The following is a 22,358-nucleotide window of genomic DNA, read 5'->3' as shown; positions in this document are numbered from 1 at the left end:
AGGCTACAAATTAAATTACACACTTCTATAAAAATTTGTTTTAAACAAATTGTTTAATTGCATTGGCTTTCAGGCGTTTTTAGTCTAAAATCAACAATCTGAGCAAATAAAGAGGGTTTGGTACGTTGGAACGAGGTGCGAGAGAATAATGAGCAAAACGCAGAAAAGGTCCGTCCGTCGGTTTTTAGATGCATGCACTGGGAGGATCTTTGTGTGTGTGTAAAGAAATGAGATTCCCAGCCAGTGGCTTCGCTCAAGGCCAGCGGTGGACCATCGTCATCGTGCAGCCCCTGACAAAAGCGAGTGCTGCATTCACAGAGAGCAAATCTCTCGGAATTGAAAAGAGCAGAGAGCGACCACTTTTATTTTCTTCCACTTGGCGTAGAGCAGCTGCCGCTGTTATGCAAATAGAGCGAGTGATGCTGCGTGAAATTCGATCTCGCCTTCGAATGGGCTGCCGAGTACGAGTTCCGGCCGAGTGAAACCCAATCGCCCCCGTTCGCTAATTTCGTGGTACAAATTGACGTGGGAAATCAACTTTGTTGCACTTTGTGTTATATTATGTTCTCTGGTGAAAAATTCAGGTTGCGTAATGTGAAGTTTTTGCACTCAAAATTACATGCCACTTGCATAAGTCAGGTGGAAATTTCGCGTGAGAGATTTTATTATATGGATCTGTGTCGTGCAGGACAGAAATGACACCCACCCAATATATTCAAAGGTTAGATCAAATTTCAATTAGTTACAGAGGCGTAGAAAAAATTATATTGTTTAGTAAGATTGAATTTGAATTTTGCAATATTTTGTATCACTATTTCAATGCTCATCGTGGCACGTTTAACTTGATATAGATTCTGAATAAATTGTCTGCAAGTTTTTCATAGTTTGAGCTCGTTGAATTTTCTGGCAATTCAATCTTATGTTCAAATTTTCTATTTGAATATGAATGGGATGAGAAAATTTATAAATAACGTTTTTTTTATTTACCAGAATCCACCTTATTTTTCATATTTTGCTTTTATTAAATGAAAAATAATTATAATTAATAAATGTCTAACGTTAAAAGCGATACATTATTTATTTTCTTGGTAACTTTGCTTTTCTAGCTCTTTATATTTAGAAATTCCTTGAAATTAATGCACTTTACTTCAGATTACTTAAACTTTTACTGTTTGCATGACAAATAAATAACAAATCGAGTAAAACCTTCTGAGAAACAATTCCTCAGCTGTATTTAGAATTAATATTCTGACCGCACGCCAGCAATTCTGTCATATTGTGTCATTATTTATCGGCCACGACTGTCCACTTTTTTATCAATAAAGCTTCAATGCAACCAATCAACAAACAAGCAGTAAATAAGAAAACCTCTATTGACACTTCCAAGTTTCAATTAATCGGAGAAAGTGTGTATCATAATTTTTTGAATTAACATAATTTTTTAATAATTGCTTTAGCACTTTTATAGCTTTATTTGTTGAGATAACCAAAGGCGAGAAATTTTAAGTAGTCGTGAAAGATTTCGGACACATAAAGCTCTTTTAATTAGTCGTGTCTGGTGCTCGTGTCATTAATTTACGGCCAAATTAAAATTCGAGCGAAATTACACACGGCGCGAGAAGAGTCTCGGACCGAGAGAGAAGATTACGATGATTATTATTTTCGCTGGGCAGAGGAGAGACGTCGCCGTCCGGCCAACCGGTTTTGAATACGTACGGCATATTCCATATTCGCCGGCAGCGAAATTTAATTTTTCTTTTATCCCCACAGCTGTACATTGTCCCCGAGTCGTCGTTTTTTGTTGTCTTCTCTCTCTTGGCTTTTGCTGTTTTGTAAGTCATCACTCGCACTGCGATTCGCTGGCAAAATATTGTTATTAATCACGGCCTCACCAGAAGCACATCTCGGCAATTTGCGCGCAGCTTTTAATAATTCGGCCTCGGCTCTAATTACTCACCGTGATTGCGCCGATTTTTTGCCCCTTTTTAAACTCAAAATAAACGCTCCTCGCATCATCAGGAATTACGCGGCAATCTAATTACGCTGGCACCATAAAATTAATTAAAGAATGGTTTAATTGCTATAGAGAATTAAATAGGCCATATTTTGAAGGAAGATGATTGCTATAAAACTTGCGAGGGCATTTTTCAGATGCCTCTTTGGAATCAAGCACAAAAAAATTAGCATTGGATTGATGAAGAAAATCATTTTAACGATGCAATTGAGCTACTATTTATCATTTCAAAAATAGCAGCCAACCCTTAAAATTTGCTCAAGTTAAATTTGCAAAAAAGCTTTTCTATATTAAGAAGTGTAGCTATGAAGCTTAGGAAACATAAAAACATCGAGAAATGAATTTTTTTATTTTTCAAGCGGCGCAAGTAAGTAAGTAAGTATATAAGTTTAGTATTATTTAAAAATTTTCACACGAAATAGAAAAAATAATAATGAATTTCGCTTCAAAGAGTTTTTAATTAAAACGGGTTTAATATCATTTATTTATTTTTATTTCATCCAAAATTTCAAAATGCTTGTCAAATTCAGCCTCTCTATTTCCAGCGGACTTTTCTTTGAATTCCAAAGCTGTTCCGTCATTTGATTAAACATGAATCAATGTAATCGGTCGCTGCATATTCCGTTCCATTAATTTCAATAATAAATTATCGCGTCTCTTGTGTGTGTGATTTAAAACACACTTTGCGCCGAGAAAGCAGCTCGCGGTGTCAATTAATCATCGCTTGAGTGACAAATTCCTTCAACAAGAGCGTATAATATATTTTTATTCTGCTTGAGCGATGAAGTGGCTGTAATATTTTTAAGAGTGTTTGTTTTTATTTATTTATTATTTACAGCAGACATATATGTGCCTAGTCGTGATAAAGAAGGATTTTTTTTCCTTTCAAGCACTTAGATGTCATGTATTTTGAATCAAATAAATCTGTTTTCTTCAGAGCTGCTTGCAAACATCAGACTGACGATTAATTTATATTGGCAATTTGACAGCTCGGAAAAACGGTCTGACAGAAAGAATGAAGTTAGAAAATGATTATATGCAAGAATGACAAGACCTTTGACTTTGGTCAGACTCGGTCAGACTTAATGTGAACTTTTTGTAGTGCAGGAAACTGTCTATGTGGAAACTGTCCAACAGCATGGCGGTAAAACGTGTGGCCAGGGCGTTAAGGGTTGGCCAATGACTCAACGGAATTATTGCAAATACTTGCGTCTTTTGTCTAAGAAAACGCAAAACTTGATTTAATAAAATCGACTGAAAATAATACTTTTTAATATTTCAAGTGGTGCTACTAGTACCAATAGTACTGTACAGTACTTGTGCATTACTTGCGCTTTACTTGCGAAGTACTTGCGCTTTACTTGCGAAGTACTTACGCATTACTTACGGATTACTTGCGCGTTACTTGCGCGTTACTTGCGCATTACTTGCGAAGTACTTACACTTTACTTGCGAAGTACTTACGCATTACTTACGAAGTACTTTCGAAGTACTTACACTTTACTTGCGAAGTACTTAAAAATTACTTACGGATTACTTGCGCGTTACTTGCGAAGTACTTGCGAAGTACTTACGCTTTACTTGCGAAGTACTTACGCGTTACTTGCGCATTACTTGCGAAGTACTTCCGCTTTACTTGCGAAGTACTTGCGCAGTACTTGCGCAGTACTTGTGATACTTTTGTTGACAGTCAATTTAATTAAACTTCCTTTTCTATTTTTTCCATTTTGAAGATTTTTGTGTGTGAAAGATGCCTGATTTGTTCACATTTTAATCGAGTTTCAGTTATTTTTTTTTTCAATTTACATATATTTATTATTTATTCTTCATAGAAGTCTAAAAGAGAGTACATTTATATGAAAATTTTATAAATGATTTACAAATGTGTAAATCTAAAAATTTTAATGTTTTATGAAGCAATTAAAAAAATTGACTGCCAAAAAATTAAATAATATTTAGTAAGTACTTTTAATTCTCTCGCAACAGAAATATTGTTTATTATTCTCAAGTTTGAAAGTTAAGTAAAAATTTAGTGGCACGCTATTTATCTTATGTTCTGGTTGAGTGCATCCAGAAAAAAATTATGTGCACTTTCAAGTCAGTCGGTTCTGATTTATCGGCACGCAGTCCAACACACAAAGTACGTCAAGATCGGCATTGCAATTTTTCTTCTCTCTCTAAATAATGCCGCGCCGTCAGAGGTGCATTTGAGATGCACGCGGCATGCAGACACTAATAATATCAATCATAAAACCATGCGTTATTTCACTGGCACGCTCGTAAAATGTGTTTTGATCTCGCTTACGTCGTAAAAAACGGAGTGACGTCCCGTGGTAATAGCAATAATGAAGCACACATAAAATGCACATAATTGTTCCAACGTCATAAATCTGTAACGTTTTGGAATTTTTAAGTTCATTTAACTTTTTGAATGATTCAAGATTTCTCAAATATTTTTAATAAAAAGGAAAGTTGAGGGTAGAGTTTTTTTTTAACCATTTTTATTAATTCATTTATGTGTGAGGAATTAAATTACTTTCATTCATCAGCAAAACATTCTTTTTCTTGGTGCGTATACTAATTAATTTGTTATTCCTTAAAAATTTTGACTGTTTTGCCATATATATTTCTCTCTCGCTCTATTTTAAAGTTTTGCCCGCCAGTCAAACTTGTGCTAACAAAATTAAACTCGTAATTTACGGTCGCACAAAAGCCATTTTTTTTTCTTGAACGGCAGAAGCGCCATTGATGAGTTTATGTCTATATTGATGCTCGCAGCGTTTTGCATTAATGAACGTGCTCGCGAGTTCCAGCAAAGCTGCTGGATAATTTACAGTTGGCCTCGATGCATATGCTAAACACGTCAATCTGAACGGATCATAGTTTTTCGGGTAATGACGACTGAGCACCAGACAGTCAAGCACGTTAGGCAGGCGCCTGCTGGCAATTTTGCAGAAAAGGCGGATCCGCCCAGAATTGGACTAACTGTGAAGAAATTTGCATTTTACTCCAAATTTATTGATGACGTTGGTCATCTGGCTTCGGGGGACATTTGGAAAAAAAGCGTTATGAAAGCATTACTTAAACTGAAGATGCAATGAATTAAACGCGGAAAATCAAACTTTACTTCGCTGTAAAATATTTTTCTTCAAAAATTTTAAATTCCAACCTATTAAACCGTTGAAGAAAAATTATAATGTTGATTAGAAAAAATTAATCCATTTCAATTTGTGTGTTATAGAATGTGGTGCGCGGCGGAGCAAGTCTTTCAGTAGCCCGAGCGATGCCTCAACATTCAAACGGTCCGTCGACCCCTTCGCCCTTGGCCACCGCCCCCGCGCCGGCCGCCCTCCTCAGGACGGTGAGCAAAGACCGTCTGGCCTCTGCGCAGTCTGGCTGGACCGAGTACTCGGCGACGAGCACCACCACCGTCGCCGTCCTCCCCCAAAGACCCTCCCCCGCCTCCAATGGGGTTGCTGTCTACAAAGCCTCAAGCAGAGAAGTAAAACTTGCATTTACCTTCCTATTTAATTTTACTTAAATTGAATGAAAAAATTCAGGTTGCTCCAGTGCCCAGACAGTCTCCTTTAAGGGCCACTCCCTCCCGACCTACCGGGACACCACCTACCCTGGGCAAAAGCACTCCTCCGTTGACGGAATGGTCACCGGACAGCAACTCGTCTTCTTCAACCACGACCCCTGGAAGCGCCGGTTTGAATAAACTGGAGCTCTGCCAGTTTTACAATGTTCAGCAGTTCCCCGAAAGGGACATTCCACATGAAAAGCAGGTGCTTCAACCTAAGCAGCACAACCCGCCAGCAGTCGAAAAAATCATAAGAGCTGCTGAAAATGAACTTGAGGTTAGTTTGATTTATTTAAACTTCAAAATTTAATTTTGTCGATTTTTATTTCTGGTGTGTGTTTAAAAATTTGGAAACAACGGGAAACGTAACAAAAATGTCAAAACTTTAATTAGAAATATAAATATATAATCTCAATAACGCATAATTAAATTTGTTTTCAATTTCCAATGGTAATAAAAACTAAAAAAAAAAAAAAAAAAAAAAAAAGCAAACGCCAACACCTTAATTATGGTTTTATTACTCAAGGATCCAAGAATATCTTAGGATTTAATTTTCTTATTTTTCTTTGCCCACAAATAAAATTTTATTTTACGTTTTACTGCATTTTATTATTTCTTCCAAATATGATAGCTACCTTATAAACTTTAAGGTGATTGAATTTTTACAAATACATTTATATGGATCTCTTAACAATGTGTGTAATGAACAGGCAAACGAGAGCAAAGGCAGCCCAACCATTCCAGAGTCCCCCGAGAAGAGCAACCCCATGAGCCAGCAACCACATGCAACAGCCGAAGACAACTCGCAGTGCCCAGGGTCCAGGTTAAAAAGACCAGCCGCCAAAATGAAGTCCAGGAGAAGAAACATTCTCAGCTTCCCTCATCACTTGAGTGTTGACGAACTCAGACTCCTGCAGGTAAAAAATTTGAAATTTTTCTGAACCAATTTTTTTTCTAAATTTGTGTTTTTATTTTTCAGAGACGGCAAGATTCTTGTGGAGGATCTTCAAGTGATGAAAATCGCTCCTCAGGACACGCCAGCATGTCAGACGGACACACTAGTTCTTCACCGCCGGCAGATTCGCTGGGCAGGAAACATAACCATTACAAGTCACCCCTTGGTGCTGTTCCTGAAGATGAAAGGTATGCAAAAAAATTGGATTTTAATTTTTTTATTGGTATCTCTTAATTTATTAATCTGGACAAATTAAGTAAAATCTTGCAATTCAAAGGTTGTGGGAGGTCTTTAATTTGTGTTACAATTTTTTTTGGATTATAATGGGGGAAAAAATTGAAATTTTGGATATAATCATTTTTATTTTATTAAATTATGGTCAATAATTTTAAACAGATTCAAAAGCACGTGATACTGATTGAATATCAAACATTTTTCTCAGATTTTTCTACTAGAAAAATATTTGTTCAATATATAATGAAATTTCTGTATTTAACCAAAGCTGCATTTTCCACTGTTAGATTGTCAGCCAGCGTGATGCTCCTGCAGAAAGAGCAGGCGTCGCGTCCGTCAAACACCCACGCAGCCAGCAACTCCAGGAAAGGCGCCGTCATTCAGCAAACGTCCCGGTCGCGCCACCGTGCCACCCCTGCAAAACTGGAGTCTGGGGGTGGTTTAGAGGATATCCGGCTGGCCATTGAGCAACTCACCCTGCGGTCGCACGGCTCCAGGGCCTCGTACAGCACCTCCACCTACTCAAGCATGAGCGGCAGTGAGAGCGAACCCGTCCGAAGACTCATCAGACACTCCAGCCTCGAGACCATCAACACCAACGGCACGGCGGCTGACGAGTTTGTCTGGGTGGATTCTCACAACAGGTACCTATTCAATTGCAGTTTTTTTTTCAGCCCTAGAAATTACTTTTAAAACAAAGTTGGGAAGTGGGGAAAATTTTAATCAATTGATCTTAAATAATTTAATTATAAAATTTTTAAAAAAATTAGTTGGGAATAATTTTGAGTGGAATAAACACATTTTTTCTATGAAATAGGACCAATATTCATCTGATTTTTTTGTTCTTACAATATTTAGTACTGAATTTTTTTCAAATTTTTTATAGACTGGTTGAGCTCCAGCATCTGCCATGGACAAACCACGACGTTCTGCGCGTGATCCAGCAAGGTCGCGCCAAGGACCACCTGGAGAGAGTCTCAATGGAAACGGTGCCTCGCCTGGCGTATCTTCTGCAAAGGGCCCTCGTCCGGATAGCACGCGAAGCCCAACGGCTGGCCAAACCCCTGGGCATGTGCAGCAAACACGAAGTGGCAAGTGCCCTCAAGATCGTCCTGTCGCCCGCCCTGGCCGACAGTTGCACCAAGTCCTGCCTTAGGGCGGCCGCCATGTTTGCAGTGTCCGGTGACCAACTCAAGCAGAGCAAGTCGGCGCGCGCCGGCCTCCAGCTCAGCGTCGGCCGCTTCCACAGGTGGATGAGTGACGTCCGGCTTGGAAAATTCATTCACGAGTGAGTAGTTATATTGACGTTTTCATAAATAAGTTCTTAGGAAAGTTGTGGTTGCATTATTTTTCTTATGTTGAAGAGAGTCATTCTCTATAAAAAGTTATAATCATTAAATTCAAATCAACGCTATTGAAAAAAAAAGTGTATTTTCTACAATTGCAGATATGCTGCTGTTTACTTGGCTGCTGGAATGGAAAACTTGCTGGAAGAGGTGATTTTGCAGTGTCTTCCTGACGACAGTTCACTTCTCACTGCACCCATATTTGAACACGCCATTGCCACAAATGGTGATCTCTGGGGGCTTCTGCAACCCTACGCTCATCTGAATGCAGGACGAACTGCCACAGGTACATGATTATTTTAAATTGAAACCAACTTTGAATAAAATTATTAAAAAGAAAAAAAATTATGAAAGAATGAAGTTTTTTAAGAATTAAAAGATATAATCATTAGAATAGAAAATATAAAATTCAAATTGCAAAGAAAATATAATTCACTGAAATTCACTAATTTTAAACTGTTTTTTTTTTTAAATTTTTGTTCTAAGCTAATTGAAAAAATTTTTGTGTAGGCGCCCTTTCCATGCCACGCTGGCCGAGTGCTGTTAGTTTGAGTTCGACGGACGAAGGCGCCTCTTCGTGCAGCCTCCAGTCGGTCACGCACGGCCTAGGCGCTGGCGCTGGTGGCAAGACTTTGGAACAGTGTCTGCTGACCACGTGTGTGGGGTCGGCGGCCGAGCTGTCTGAACTTCTGGCCAGGGTGTCGCAACACGTGACCCGGTCGCAGGGTCGCGCGCCGCCCCACTGGGCCGCCTCTGCCCTGCACGCCCTCTTCTATTTCATGCGCTGCTCGCAGCTCGAACACGCCGAGCATGCCGAGGGCGGCGGACCTGTGCAGGAATTGGTCTATGAGCGACCCTACGCCGTCTTGCCACCACTCACTGAGTGGGCAAGGGCGGCGGCAGCGCACGCAGAACACCGAAGGGCGCCGGCCATCGACAGGGACGACGTTCTCCAAGCTGCCAGGCTGCTGCTGCCCGGCGTTGACTGTCCTGTCAGACTGGTTTGGTGAGTAAATTTTTTCCCAGACAGAATATTTTTATTGGCGTTGAAAAAAAAATTAAAAAAATGAATATTTTAGATAATTTTTATTATTTTTTACTTTAAAATGAAGATCTTACAATTTATAAGTCTAACACGAGAAAAGTTTCCGAGGTATTACCCCGCTTAACATTTTTTTTATATATCAAAAGAGTATCACAATAGGAACACAGTATGAATGTTATATTAAAATTATTTAATCTCCAGAAATCACATAATAATTCATCTTTTAAATCATATTGTTTATTTAAAAAAAAATCCATTTCAAAACTTTACTATTGCAGCGAATTTTTTTTTTATCTTCAATTTTATGGCCAAAAGATTATTTAATAAAATCCTTTGTGTCTTGTATATTCATATTTTTATTTGACGAATTATTTGATCTCCTTGCTGTGCCCTTGCCTGCTTTGCTACTGTATCACATTCCACAGCGTTTTTTGTCCCGTGCGGCGCTGAGCCTCGCTCACCAAAGAAAGACCCCGGGCGTCAATTATTCAGTCGCATAGATCTGTATGTGGCGCGCGAGAGCTAATTTTTCGTGGTCCAGCAGGGCATCCTGCTCTTTCCTCTGACATTCACAACACACAATGCGCTGCGGGCTCGCCATTATAACCTCAATTCCAGTAGGCGACTCTCGCAGTCATTTCCATTTATTATTAATTCCTTTGTCTCCCCGCGTAATAACGGTCGTTTGCCTCAAAGTATATTTATTTTTCTACCTGCCCGTCAGAGAAAGAAAAATTCCTGAAATGTTGACTTTTTTGTTATAAAAAAAAAAAAAACAGAATCTGCTGCACGCATGTAAGGGTCAATTATCAGCTTCAGTTTCAGCCTCGAGGACTTAATAATTAAAAAAAAAAATGCTGCCTTGAAGCTTGCACTACAAGAATTTGAAACCCTGTTCATAAAAAAATATCATTAAAACTTGACATAAAATTTTAATAAAATAATTATTAAAAACACATACATTTTATAAGTATTAAAATATTTTATACGTCCGTTTTGTTCTTGCTTTATTATGAACATCCCAAAAATAGAAAATAAATTTAATTTTATATAAAAGATTTTAAATTATTTAACACGTGGATTGTGGTTCAAAAGAACTAAATTTTAAATTTAATTTGATTTCTTTTTAAAATTTCAGTCATCCTCAAAATCACATCCTAAAAAAAAGTCTTTTTATTCATACGACTATATTAACAAAACTACTCTAAACTTGCTTTTATTTCTTCTCAAATATCATTATTTAAAAATCTATAAAGACTTAAGACTTCATTAACGATTTTCTTTTTTTGCGTACTTAATGTGCAAATTTTGTTTCAGCCAAGAGGAAGTTTTGTGTCCGAAAAGACCGACCGGCGACGAGGGTGCTTGCGTCCGCCGGTTCAAAACGGACCTCGCCTTCAAGATGTTGAGCTGCGGCCGCACCGACCTGATTCCTCACGCGCTCCAGCTGCTGCCCTCCGCCAAGGTCAGTGTACACACCAGTCATTAAGCGGCGTATTCTTATATTTTGACGTCCCACATTTTCTCACACGTCCCTTGCAAAAAAGTTCGCACATTAACAAGTTCACGCCCAAGTGAAGTTGCTGAATTTTGGCTTGTTCGGCCGACGCACACCTGGCCCTTTTCAATTGCTGCGAGCAGAAAAGTGTCAATTAGCATGATGGATGGTCCCGCACTATCAGAGATGCTATCTAATTTCCGTGCTGACGAGATATCATTTGTGTATTGTAACTTTGTGTCTTTTGACCAAGCGCCGAACCCGAATGTTGATTAGATTTATTAAATTCCGTCTTTAGAAGAGTTCGTTCGGGCCCTTGGGTGCACTCCTCACTCAGCATGCGTTCGTCGATCATTCCTATGACTTGTCGATTAAATCTTGAAAGTCGAAACCGGCTATTGATTTATTCGGCAGGCTTCTGCTGACGTCTGCATTGAAATGGATTACCGGTATTTCCGGTTATCTTTACGGAGGCATCGCCAACTTTTTAGGTCGCATCATTTAAAATTTAATATTTTGTTTAGAAAAAAATTGGATGTCAATTTATGATGGCAGAGATGTTCTGTGTTGTTAAGATCTAATCAAACTGTCCAGGCTTAATTTTACTCGAAATATGAACAATTAAATTTTTTTTCAAGAAATTCAGTTTTGAAAACTAATAGTAAAATTATAATTAAGTTGACTGTTTGGAAACTTTTTAAATTTAGTGATTCAAATTTTCAAAACAGTTCATGGTTGTAAAAATATCAATTATTTTTCGAAGGATGCTTTTTTATTTATTTAATATTTTTATCATCATCTTTTTTAAAAGTAGAAAAATTAGTTTGTAACAATAAAAAAGTGACTCAATAGCTACATACAGTGTATATTTGTGAAATTTAATATTTTTATTATTTAATCAATTTTTGCGCTCAAACGGGTGCAAACTTCTGCTTAAAAATTGTTCTTTGTACTGCCTGGTACTGCCATAACAATATCCTAAAAAGTAAGAGTGTCCAAAGCAGGTGAAAAGTAAAAAAGGAATTAGCCTGCAATGCAATAAAAATGACCAGTTATAAATAGTTCAATTTTTTTAGAATTCTGTAAATAAAAATTAAAAATTTTCTCCAAAAATTTTGCAGATCAACACAGTCAACGAGCAGGGCCTGACGCCTCTGATGGCCGCCTGCGTGCACGGCGACGAAGCGTCCGTTCGTCTGCTCTTGGAAGCCGGCGCGGACGTGGACACCGAGTCCCCCGGCTCTCGACAGGGTGGAGCGACAGATGAGACGCAGCATTGGACGGCGCTGACCTACGCCGCCCTGCAGGGCCACTCTGGGGTTGCGCGTCTGCTCCTTGAAAGGGGGGCCAACGTTGAGGGAGGCGCGCGTCTCTCGGAGGACCGGTGCACCGAGACGCCTCTCCAGGTGGCCGTGGCCGTCGGCAGCCAGGACATGGTGACCCTGCTGCTTTCACACGGCGCCAACCCTTTCCTCTCCACGCTTATAAAAGACTCACTCTGCTACTCCGGCGCCGCACAAAGAGGTTGCTTCAGGTAAAATTTAAAATGAAATACCATATTTTATTTAATGTTTCCCCCCTTTAAACTATCGAAATTTATAATTTGGTTTTGAATGTTCAAATACAATTAATTATCTGCTCAAACTTCTAACCACTTTTATAATGTAGTTGCAAATATCTATTTCTTATTTCATAGAAGATTAAAGCCAAGTTGAGATATAATTTGAAAAATTTATTACATAAAAAAATTAATCAAGTTTTAATTGTTAAAAAAATGTATGTATTACGAAGTAAAACTATAAATCATGTGTCACAAATTTTTCTTTTTTGAGATTACTCTTTAATTTTTTAAAGTAATTTTCATCAAACAATTTAATATTTTTATTCCTTTTTTATTTAAATAATGTTTTACTTATATTTGTTTTTCAGTATTGAGAATTATTATTTTTTAAACTGGATGTAAGATTACATTATCCTTATAAAGTGAATAAATTTTGAGTGAATTCCATCTTGTGGACTCGGTAAAGATTTTATGTGTGTTAATAGAACTATTTATTTAACCTATCTGCTTAATAATCTAAAATTACATAATTTTTTTACTTCAGTGCGATTTCTGTGGCCGCTGCTCACGGTCAAAGGGCAACTATGCACCACTTGCTCGCACACCACCCTGTCGCCGCCCCAAAAGAAGTTTTGTCACTTGAGGAAATTTTGGCAGAAGGAGAAACAGGTCAGTTCTTTTTTTTTTATCAAAATTTTATTTCTTCAAATTAAACGGATTCACAGATGTACTTGTATTGTTCCCAAAAGAGACTGTCTTGAATTTTGCCAGTATTGGTGTTAATCGAAACGCAAACTTCGGTTCCGGCGGTCAGATAGTCGTTAGGCTCTCCAGCGGCCCACATAGGGTTGCTGTGCTCGATTGCAGCACCACTCGACCAGAAAAAGTTTCCGTTGGGATTGTTCAAGTCAGTTCCAGAAGTCCAGTAAATTCCCTGGGCTGAAAGAATTTCATTATTTATTAATTAATTTTTTTTTAATCTAAGTTAATGCGATTTAATTACCTGGAGCCAAAGACTGGATCAATGATGCTTCCGCTTCATCCTGGACCGAAGCAAGTTCGAGATTGTTGTTGCTACAGAAAATTCGCGCATCATACCACGATTTCTACAAGATTTTTTTAATTAAAATTAATATTAAAGTAAAGAAATTAATGCTCTCACTATATCTGTGCTAAAGTAATAATTTCCGGTCAACTCAATGCGAATATCTAAAAGATGAAAATTTATTTTGAGAATTACTTCATATAAATTTTGAAAATAGTATTTACCCTTAGCACAAGTAACGGAGACCAAAAGGCAGGCAAGAACGACTTTGAGCATCATTTTTTTAGCAGACAATTGTAACTTCAAGTTTCGTCTGCAGGAAATCTGACGATTTTTATACTTTCATTTCAATAGATTAGATTAACTTTAATCAAATAATGCGCGTTTAACCCAAATTTCATTTAAAAATTTAATCAGCTCCCTCACACGCAAATTGAAAGAATAATAAAAACACTGATAAGCAAAATTCGTCTCACTTAGCTATCTTATTTGTCTTTCAATTTTTAAGTGCACCTGCATGCGTCAATTAAACAAATATTTTCTGGAACTGCAGGTGCTGCTACGTCAGAGCGTAGGAACAGCAATGCTGCAATTCTCAATGAGGAAACCAACCTGAAATTCAGCAAGAGCCAAATCAAGGCCCTTCAAGAGGCAATGTACCACAGCGCTGAAAATAACCACCTTGGTAAAAAGAATTATGAATCTAGAATTTCATTCAAATCTTTAATTAATAGATTGTTTTTATTAAGTAAAAATGTAAATTTAAAAAAGTAAGAAACCAAGTTTTTTTTTGCATTTTATTGAACCTTGAGCAAAATGTACAAATTATATTTTCCTAAGAATTTTTTTAATACATTTATTAATTGATAATAATATTATAGAGTTAACCCTTGACCTTCGTCATATTGGGGTTCCCTGGACCCTTCACTGCTGGATGTTGGCCCTGAGCGGCGCGCACGAGCTCCGACTTGAGAGCGTTATTGACCAACTTTTGCAGGATTTTCTGCAAGTGTGGCCTGATGATTACTCGGAGCAATTTGTAGACGAGTGCCTGCCCCTGCTTTTTACAATTTTTCGGTACAGCAAGGTGCGGAAAAATTCCCTTTGTTCTATTTTTTTAATCTTTAGTTTATTGGAGAAATTTTTTTCAAAACTTCCACCAATGCTAACCACACTTGTTTCCAGAAGGAGGGCACAACTTTGCTGCTAGCAGATATCTTTTCCACGTGCTACGGCTGGGAGAACGTGAAAGAAATTCGCGAGCAGGCCATGATGTCGCCCGGCAGCGCTCGGATTGACCCGCAGTTTGTCAACAACGAGGAGTTGAGCGACGTCAGGTTTCGTGTAGAGGGCCGGCTTTTCTTTGCTCACAAAATCGTGCTGGTCACTGCCAGTCCCAGGTTTAAGTCCATGCTCAGCTCAAAGTTCTGTGAAGGAAGTCCTCCGGTTGTGCAGATCAACGACATCAGATACAACATCTTCCAAGTAAGAAAAATAAAAAATCATTTCAAATAAATTTTAGGAAAATTTTTCATGAAAACTTCAAGTGCAGTGGGTATTTATTTTAAATAAATTGGGCTTTTAAAATGAATGAAAATTATGAATCATTCAGAATAACTTTTTTAATTCCTTGCAACTTACAATATCAATTTATATTGTTGAAAAAAAAATGTGAAAAAGGCTATCATTTTTGTTCTTTTGTCTAGCAATCACATTATTTAAATTTTAAATTATGTTATTTTATTGCAGATGGTGATGCAGTATCTGTATAATGGAGGTGTTGACTCTCTGGAAGTGGATCAAACTGATGTCTTGGAGCTGATGGCTGCTGCCAATTTCTTCCAACTGGATGGACTTTTACGTTTTTGTGAAGCTCAGTGCGCCTCCCTTGTCGACTTGGATAACATTGTGTCCATGTATATCCACGCAAAGGTAAAGAAAAAAATGCTTATTAAACCTGAGCTTTAAGTTTTTTTTTTTTAAATTTTTAAATTTATTTATTTTTAATTTGTTACCTTTCATCTTAATTAAATTTCAATTTTAATTTCATGGTGCCCAACCATCTGGAAGATTTTTTCACTTTTTTAAGTTGACGTTTAATTTAAATATTAATTCAATAATATTAAAATTAAAAAATAAAACACTTTTAGGTTTATGGTGCTGGACAGTTGCTGGAATTCTGCCAGGGCTTCCTTTTGCAAAATATGGTTGCTCTCCTGACCTACGACGACTCGGTCAAGCGCCTTCTTTTTGGCAAGAAGTTGCACAACCATGACGTCCTGGCTGGTCTGCTTCTAACCTTGCAGGCCAGAATACGAGGACGAAGTGGGCGGATTACCAAGATGATCAAATGAGTTTTCCTTCCGCCTTGCATTGTTTAAGTGAACCAACTACCTCTGACATAAATAGTATACTTGACTCCGCAATCTCAAATAATTATGTATATCTTTTGAGCATCCATTCCAGTGACTTGGAACTACAACTTCGCTCAATGTACATCTCCAGATATGATTTCATTGTTTTATAAAGAGTTTTTGATAATATTTTATCAATTTGTATTCTTGTACTTGTTATTAGTTTTTGTAAATGGGTTGCAAATGAATTTTGTATCATTTTTAAAACAGGTTTCAAGGGGGTGCTGAATTAAACTAAGCTTATACTTTCTACTTCAACTGAAAACAAATGTGTTTTACTGTGCTAAACAAATCTCGCAAATCTCGACACGAGAAATAATTCACAGTGTATTATATTGCTTTTTTAATGAATATTATCTTTGTATTTTTATGAAGTTATTAATTCTCTAAGCATTTCTAATAATCCTCCTCTTTATTTATTGTGCCAATTTTCTAATAAAATAATCTTTAAATATCTAAAAGCTATTTTTGCTTACATCAAAGCCTATATATAATTCGATAAGTTCATTCTTAATAATAAATTATTTTATAAATTTGTATGCATGATAAAAAACATAAGATGTTTGACTGGCATTTGCAAAGCTATGCAACCCCGCCAATCAACCAAGCTTCGCAGGTTGCCTAAAGGCAAAAATTGATTTGGAGAGATGAAAAGAGCGTCAACGTTTTCAACTTAATACTATAGTGGAGTAATTTAAAAAAAGACATTTTTTATCTAAAAAATGACTACATTATACTACCATAATTTTATTATACTTAAGAAAAGCTTCTTTACTAATTTTCATCTTTAATTAAAATATTACAAAATTAACTATCTATTTTGAATCTTTTTAAATTTAAAGGGAATAATTTGTACTAGAAGTAGAGGAAATTTTCAAATCTCTCTCAAGATTTCAAGCAAAATTGGTGAGACAATTAGACGTCGTAGGAACCTGCCCTGACCTTCGACAGGTCAATACCAGGGAAAACGTCTTCGTATTTGACAGAGGCGAAAATTGGTGAAATCAGCTTCAAGTACAACTGGCTGAAGGTTTCTTCCAAAGCAGGCTGCACTTCCTTGATCACCTCCAAGAAGTTGTCGTTCAAGATTCGATTCATGTTGTCGCCTGTTTCATCGAAACAATAATTTAAATATAGAATAATCTGTTTTCAAGGGAATCTATTTACCAAGTCTTTTATCTCCATTAAACAAATTTTCAAGGTTCATGAAACCGGAGCCAATTCTCATGCGGATTCTGCAGTCGGTTAGCCGACAGTAGGTTTTGTTATTTCGCACCTCTGGTTTGCCGAAAAACACCCAATTTAGCTGGAGGTCATCTGAAAAATTTAATTTATTTAGAAAAAAAAATTGCACACATTTTGAAAGATTTTTTAAGAAATAAATTGGTAATTAAATCGTATTTGAATTGGAAGGACACGTTTTATTGAGTTTAAAATAAAGGATTATAGTGCATTGCGAGCATAATTCCAGTATTTTAAAAATTTGGTTTCTTCTTTCCCGATTTCTCAGTTTTTATAAAAATTTGATGCCATTGCATTAAAATTGTTAATTTACTGCCGATCCAATACAAAAATTAAAATGAGGAGCAATGATTCATTTGCTAAGTTTTTATCTGAGTTTTAAATCAAGGATTATAGTGCATTGCGAGCATAATTCCAGTATTATAAAAATTTGGTTTCTTCTTTCCCGATTTCTCAGTTTTTATAAAAATTTGATGCCATTGCATTAAAATTGTTAATTTACTGCCGATCCAATACAAAAATTAAAATGAGGAGCAATGATTCATTTGCTAAGTTTTTATCTGAGTTTTAAATTAAGGATTATAGTGCATTGCGAGCATAATTCCAGTATTTTAAAAATTTGGTTTCTTCTTTCCCGATTTCTCAGTTTTTATAAAAATTTGATGCCATTGCATTAAAATTGTTAATTTACTGCTGAACCAATACAAAAATTAAAATGAGGAGCAATGATTCATTTGCTAAGTTTTTATCTGAGTTTTAAATTAAGGATTATAGTGCATTGCGAGCATAATTCCAGTATTTTAAAAATTTGGTTTCTTCTTTCCCGATTTCTCAGTTTTTATAAAAATTTGATGCCATTGCATTAAAATTGTTAATTTACTGCCGATCCAATACAAAAATTAAAATGAGGAGCAATGATTCATTTGCTAAGTTTTTATCTGAGTTTTAAATCAAGGATTATAGTGCATTGCGAGCATAATTCCAGTATTATAAAAATTTGGTTTCTTCTTTCCCGATTTCTCAGTTTTTATAAAAATTTGATGCCATTGCATTAAAATTGTTAATTTACTGCCGATCCAATACAAAAATTAAAATGAGGAGCAATGATTCATTTGCTAAGTTTTTATCTGAGTTTTAAATTAAGGATTATAGTGCATTGCGAGCATAATTCCAGTATTTTAAAAATTTGGTTTCTTCTTTCCCGATTTCTCAGTTTTTATAAAAATTTGATGCCATTGCATTAAAATTGTTAATTTACTGCTGAACCAATACAAAAATTAAAATGAGGAGCAATGATTCATTTGCTAAGTTTTTATCTGAGTTTTAAATTAAGGATTATAGTGCATTGCGAGCATAATTCCAGTATTTTAAAAATTTGGTTTCTTCTTTCCCGATTTCTCAGTTTTTATAAAAATTTGATGCCATTGCATTAAAATTGTTAATTTACTGCCGATCCAATACAAAAATTAAAATGAGGAGCAATGATTCATTTGCTAAGTTTTTATCTGAGTTTTAAATTAAGGATTATAGTGCATTGCGAGCATAATTCCAGTATTTTAAAAATTTGGTTTCTTCTTTCCCGATTTCTCAGTTTTTATAAAAATTTGATGCCATTGCATTAAAATTGTTAATTTACTGCCGATCCAATACAAAAATTAAAATGAGGAGCAATGATTCATTTGCTAAGTTTTTATCTGAGTTTTAAATTAAGGATTATAGTGCATTGCGAGCATAATTCCAGTATTTTAAAAATTTGGTTTCTTCTTTCCCGATTTCTCAGTTTTTATAAAAATTTGATGCCATTGCATTAAAATTGTTAATTTACTGCCGATCCAATACAAAAATTAAAATGAGGAGCAATGATTCATTTGCTAAGTTTTTATCTGAGTTTTAAATTAAGGATTATAGTGCATTGCGAGCATAATTCCAGTATTTTAAAAATTTGGTTTCTTCTTTCCCGATTTCTCAGTTTTTATAAAAATTTGATGCCATTGCATTAAAATTGTTAATTTACTGCCGATCCAATACAAAAATTAAAATGAGGAGCAATGATTCATCATTTAAGTTTTTATTTGAGTATTGGTTTGGTCTTGACCAGGTCATGACATAGTTGACATACAATAAATAAAATGACATCGGAATGCAATGACTTTCACTCTTTGGGCATTGACTGGCTGCAATATAATTTTAAACGATACACTGAACTATAGAAAATGATAGAAATAAATAAGCATGCCGTCAACTTTCTTCTTTTGCCTGTGATATTATTTATAGTTGGATCTTTTTTAAATTGCTCTTTCATACAGCAGTTAATATAATTTTTTTAAATAATTTGTTATTTCCAATTTAAATTGATAATTTTGCTGAAATAGCTGAACCAAAATTATATTCACGATTATATTACATTTTTCAAGGCAAAATGTAAAACTTACTCATCGAAAAATTGCTAGGACCGTTTCCGATCAAAGGGAGAAGCAAAATCCTTCCTGTAACCTCATAGTCGCCAATGATTCTGTAGTTGGGCAAGGTTGAGTTGATTTCAAAATACATTCTTTCTGGCACAACTCTGAAAAATAAAAAAAAAATAGAATGCAAATTGTTTTAACGAATAATTAATTTTTAATGAACATTATGCACTTCTCAGGTTTTATTCCAATATTTTAAAATACCATTACTTACAGAAGAAAAAAATACTGCTCTCATATGAAAGTAAAATTGTTGGAATCTCTTAACACAAAAGACAAATTTGTAAAGAAAAAAATTGAATTGAAAATTAAAAGTGTTAGACAATTTCACTCTCATTTCTAAACTGACTTTTCTTCTTGAGGGATTTTGCATAAAATGAAGTTCGTTTTCTAAAATTTGCATTGTTTAATTAATTTCTGTCCGATCTGGCCTTATAAGAGAAAGGCCATAAATGCATAATGACTGTAATAAGTTTATGAGCAACGCAAAATGGCACAGGATGTATGTGGTCAAGCCCAGAGTTAAAAAATATTGAACACACGAGAGCCGTGTCTGATGTAAAAGTTGCTACTTTTGCTCTTATAACCTTATATAACCGCGCGCGGCGCCGCAAACGTGAGAGATCGCCGACAAATATTAAGCAGAGACCGAGTCACTTGTTACTTTCGTCGAAAATATACAAGACATTTGGACAGTCGCTCTCGGCTGTGATGAAAAAAGTCTGCCGGTGTATTTGCGACGAGCTTGATAGCCAAAGCGATGCTGCGGCTTTTCTTTTCTCGACTTCCACTTTCACCCTCGATAAATGACCTGCGGCTCTGCAGCGTATAGTGCGCCGAATCGTGCACTGCAGTGTCTCATTATTCGTTTGTTTTGATTACGTATTGTAGAAACTTTGTGCTTTTAGCACTATACCAATTTTAATATAGTAAACAGAGAGTGTGTTGTGTGGCAAATTGACATTTGTTCAGAAAGGAAAAGTCAGAGGAGAAACTTTAAAAATAGAAATATAATATGCTTTTGTGATTCATTTTTTATTTGATGCTTCTTTTTCTTTTAACATAGGGCATTATTTTAAACGCTAAAAAAGTTTTAGCAAATTTTTGTTTCAATTGTATAATTGTTTTTAGATTTTTATTTTTAAATATTTATATTAATATCTTTAAATTAGCCACTATATTCAATTGTCTTTTACCATTATTTATATTAAATTTAAAATTATTTTACGTCAAACATATTATTTTGATTTTAAGTTCAATTATTGTGAATAAATAAATCGATTGCATCACATTAATTAAATTATGAATTAAAAAAAATTTTACCAATTAGTAATTAATATAGAAGGGCTGAACAGTTTTAGGTATAGTTAAATCAAGTTGAACTCAAATTTGTGTCTTACTAACACTTCTCTAGTATTAAAATAAGAGATATAGAAAAGCCTAAAAATAACAAATTATAAAATCAAAATCAATTAACTGGCTCTTGGGAGAGGTGAAAAGTCAACATGAACGTATTTAGTATTACCTGACAGTATGCGGCGCCAGCTTGCTGACTCCGACGTGCTCCGAGTTTACAAAGGTGAGTTGGAGACCGACAGGCCCGTTTCCTCTTTGGTCAATCACCACCTTGGGCACCTTCAGGGGGTCAAAGGGAATCAAGCCCAAGTCTCGCACTCCTGCTCAAATATTCAAAAATTCTTAATCATAAACAAAAACAAAATACAGGAAGTGGAATCGAGATTTCAACGGGACGCATATCGATAAATATTATTTTTTTGACGGCCACGCCAATCATTGCGTGATTAGGGCATCACGGCTTGTTGTGCACTCAAGAATGACTGTTCAGAAATCAAATTGGCATGCGAAGCCGAAAATAATGTATAATACCTTTTGCCATTTTTGGAATGACTTTCAGCATTGCCTGGCGCACGCATTCATTAAGTTCAGGGCCGTCGGCTCTGCACGCTTGAGCGAAGTCACCTGTGTGAATTCATTACGCTTGTCATCACGAACAAGTACTCTCATTACCGCGTTACGCAATATTATTATCTCATTTGTTTTCTTTTGGCGTCAAATTAGTTGACCTTGATGAAATTGCAATAGGCAAGTTAATGAAAATTTATATATTACTGTGTATTCCACTCACTCATATTTTTTTACTTGGAAAAATTGAAGCAAATTTTTATCCTTTAAAGTTCTCGGTTATCGTGAGAATGCAACTCATTACTTAAAATTATGTTCTTATATACAATTGATATCAAATTTATTAAAAAAAAAAGTTTGTGGTAAGTGGTCTGTTTTACAGTGATTTTTTTAATGCAATTTGCTGACAAACTTTTCAAAAATCTTTTGATAGAAAGATTTAGTGCAATTAATATTTTTTTTTAGATAAAGCAGAACAATTTATACAGATATCTTATGAATTTTAAAATTTACTATTTTGATTTAAAATTTTTGTTCTAAAAAAGGTAATTTTTCAAAATTCTTTTAATGCCGCGTCTGCAATCAAAATTTCTTACCAATTTTCAACTTAGCTGCGTGAGTGGTTGAAAATATCACAGACAGGAAGAGGAGAACGGCGCGACAAATCTTCCCTGCTTCCATATTGTAGAACAAAGAAATGAATCTAGATGCGTTTGCTAATAATTGTACGCGCCGCAAGTGCAGAAATGGTGCTATTGCGCGGTCCAAGTTGGTCTTGAATGGATCCGATAAAATAAAATTGAGACTCTCACTGCGGCGCGTCAAAACAGAGAAAGCGAAGCTCCAGGGTAGCGCTCTCGCCTTTTATATAGCCTCTGCGCGGTTTCTTTAGTCCCACCCAAGCCGCCGACTGCCGCAGGGTACCTGCAGAAAAGGTGCCTGGACAGAAGATCACACCACACGCTGACATCATAAATAAAAATAAGGAACAATATTCATATAATTGCACATACATAAATTAAAGTAACGCAGG

The 22,358-nt window shown here is 35.9% G+C and overlaps 3 protein-coding genes across 6 annotated transcripts in view; 1 reads left to right on the top strand and 2 right to left on the bottom strand.

The window, feature by feature from the left end:
* LOC132203520 (ankyrin repeat and BTB/POZ domain-containing protein 2) overlaps positions 1-16,156 on the top strand; it is a 45,906-nt gene extending 29,750 nt beyond the window's left edge. For 3 of the 4 annotated variants that reach the window (XM_059631346.1, XM_059631343.1, XM_059631347.1), the window contains 16 exons: positions 5,256-5,516; positions 5,575-5,874; positions 6,308-6,514; positions 6,577-6,740; positions 7,074-7,430; positions 7,673-8,074; positions 8,234-8,418; positions 8,643-9,138; positions 10,495-10,642; positions 11,797-12,209; positions 12,781-12,905; positions 13,835-13,966; positions 14,163-14,368; positions 14,467-14,766; positions 15,031-15,213; positions 15,432-16,156. In XM_059631346.1, the coding sequence (XP_059487329.1) occupies positions 5,256-5,516; positions 5,575-5,874; positions 6,308-6,514; positions 6,577-6,740; positions 7,074-7,430; positions 7,673-8,074; positions 8,234-8,418; positions 8,643-9,138; positions 10,495-10,642; positions 11,797-12,209; positions 12,781-12,905; positions 13,835-13,966; positions 14,163-14,368; positions 14,467-14,766; positions 15,031-15,213; positions 15,432-15,635 (4,083 nt within the window). In that variant the 3' untranslated portion in view covers positions 15,636-16,156. The remainder of the gene's footprint in view (positions 1-5,255; positions 5,517-5,574; positions 5,875-6,307; positions 6,515-6,576; positions 6,741-7,073; positions 7,431-7,672; positions 8,075-8,233; positions 8,419-8,642; positions 9,139-10,494; positions 10,643-11,796; positions 12,210-12,780; positions 12,906-13,834; positions 13,967-14,162; positions 14,369-14,466; positions 14,767-15,030; positions 15,214-15,431) is intronic. The other variant, XM_059631345.1, reaches the window with a different exon arrangement.
* Positions 12,911-13,621, bottom strand: LOC132203527 (lithostathine-1-like). The gene is made up of 4 exons (XM_059631359.1): positions 13,506-13,621; positions 13,399-13,445; positions 13,240-13,342; positions 12,911-13,175 (listed from the first exon to the last, which is right to left on the bottom strand). Exons 1-4 carry the CDS (start codon positions 13,558-13,560, stop codon positions 12,946-12,948), a joined length of 435 nt encoding a protein of 144 aa, XP_059487342.1. The 5' UTR covers positions 13,561-13,621; the 3' UTR covers positions 12,911-12,945.
* On the bottom strand, positions 16,035-22,168 carry LOC132203526 (protein takeout-like). Its single transcript, XM_059631357.1, has 6 exons — positions 21,922-22,168; positions 21,290-21,382; positions 20,928-21,078; positions 19,370-19,503; positions 16,863-17,012; positions 16,035-16,801 (listed from the first exon to the last, which is right to left on the bottom strand). Exons 1-6 carry the CDS (start codon positions 22,004-22,006, stop codon positions 16,611-16,613), a joined length of 804 nt encoding a protein of 267 aa, XP_059487340.1. The 5' UTR covers positions 22,007-22,168; the 3' UTR covers positions 16,035-16,610.
* Positions 22,169-22,358: the final 190 nt, after the last annotated feature.

The sequence above is a fragment of the Neocloeon triangulifer genome, unplaced genomic scaffold (genome assembly GCF_031216515.1).
Source record: "Neocloeon triangulifer isolate White Clay Creek 2 clone unplaced genomic scaffold, ASM3121651v1 ptg000017l, whole genome shotgun sequence".
NCBI lineage: Eukaryota > Metazoa > Arthropoda > Insecta > Ephemeroptera > Baetidae > Neocloeon > Neocloeon triangulifer.
The sequence above is the reverse complement of the archived record's forward strand: the minus strand, read 5'-3'. Positions and strand labels throughout refer to the sequence as shown.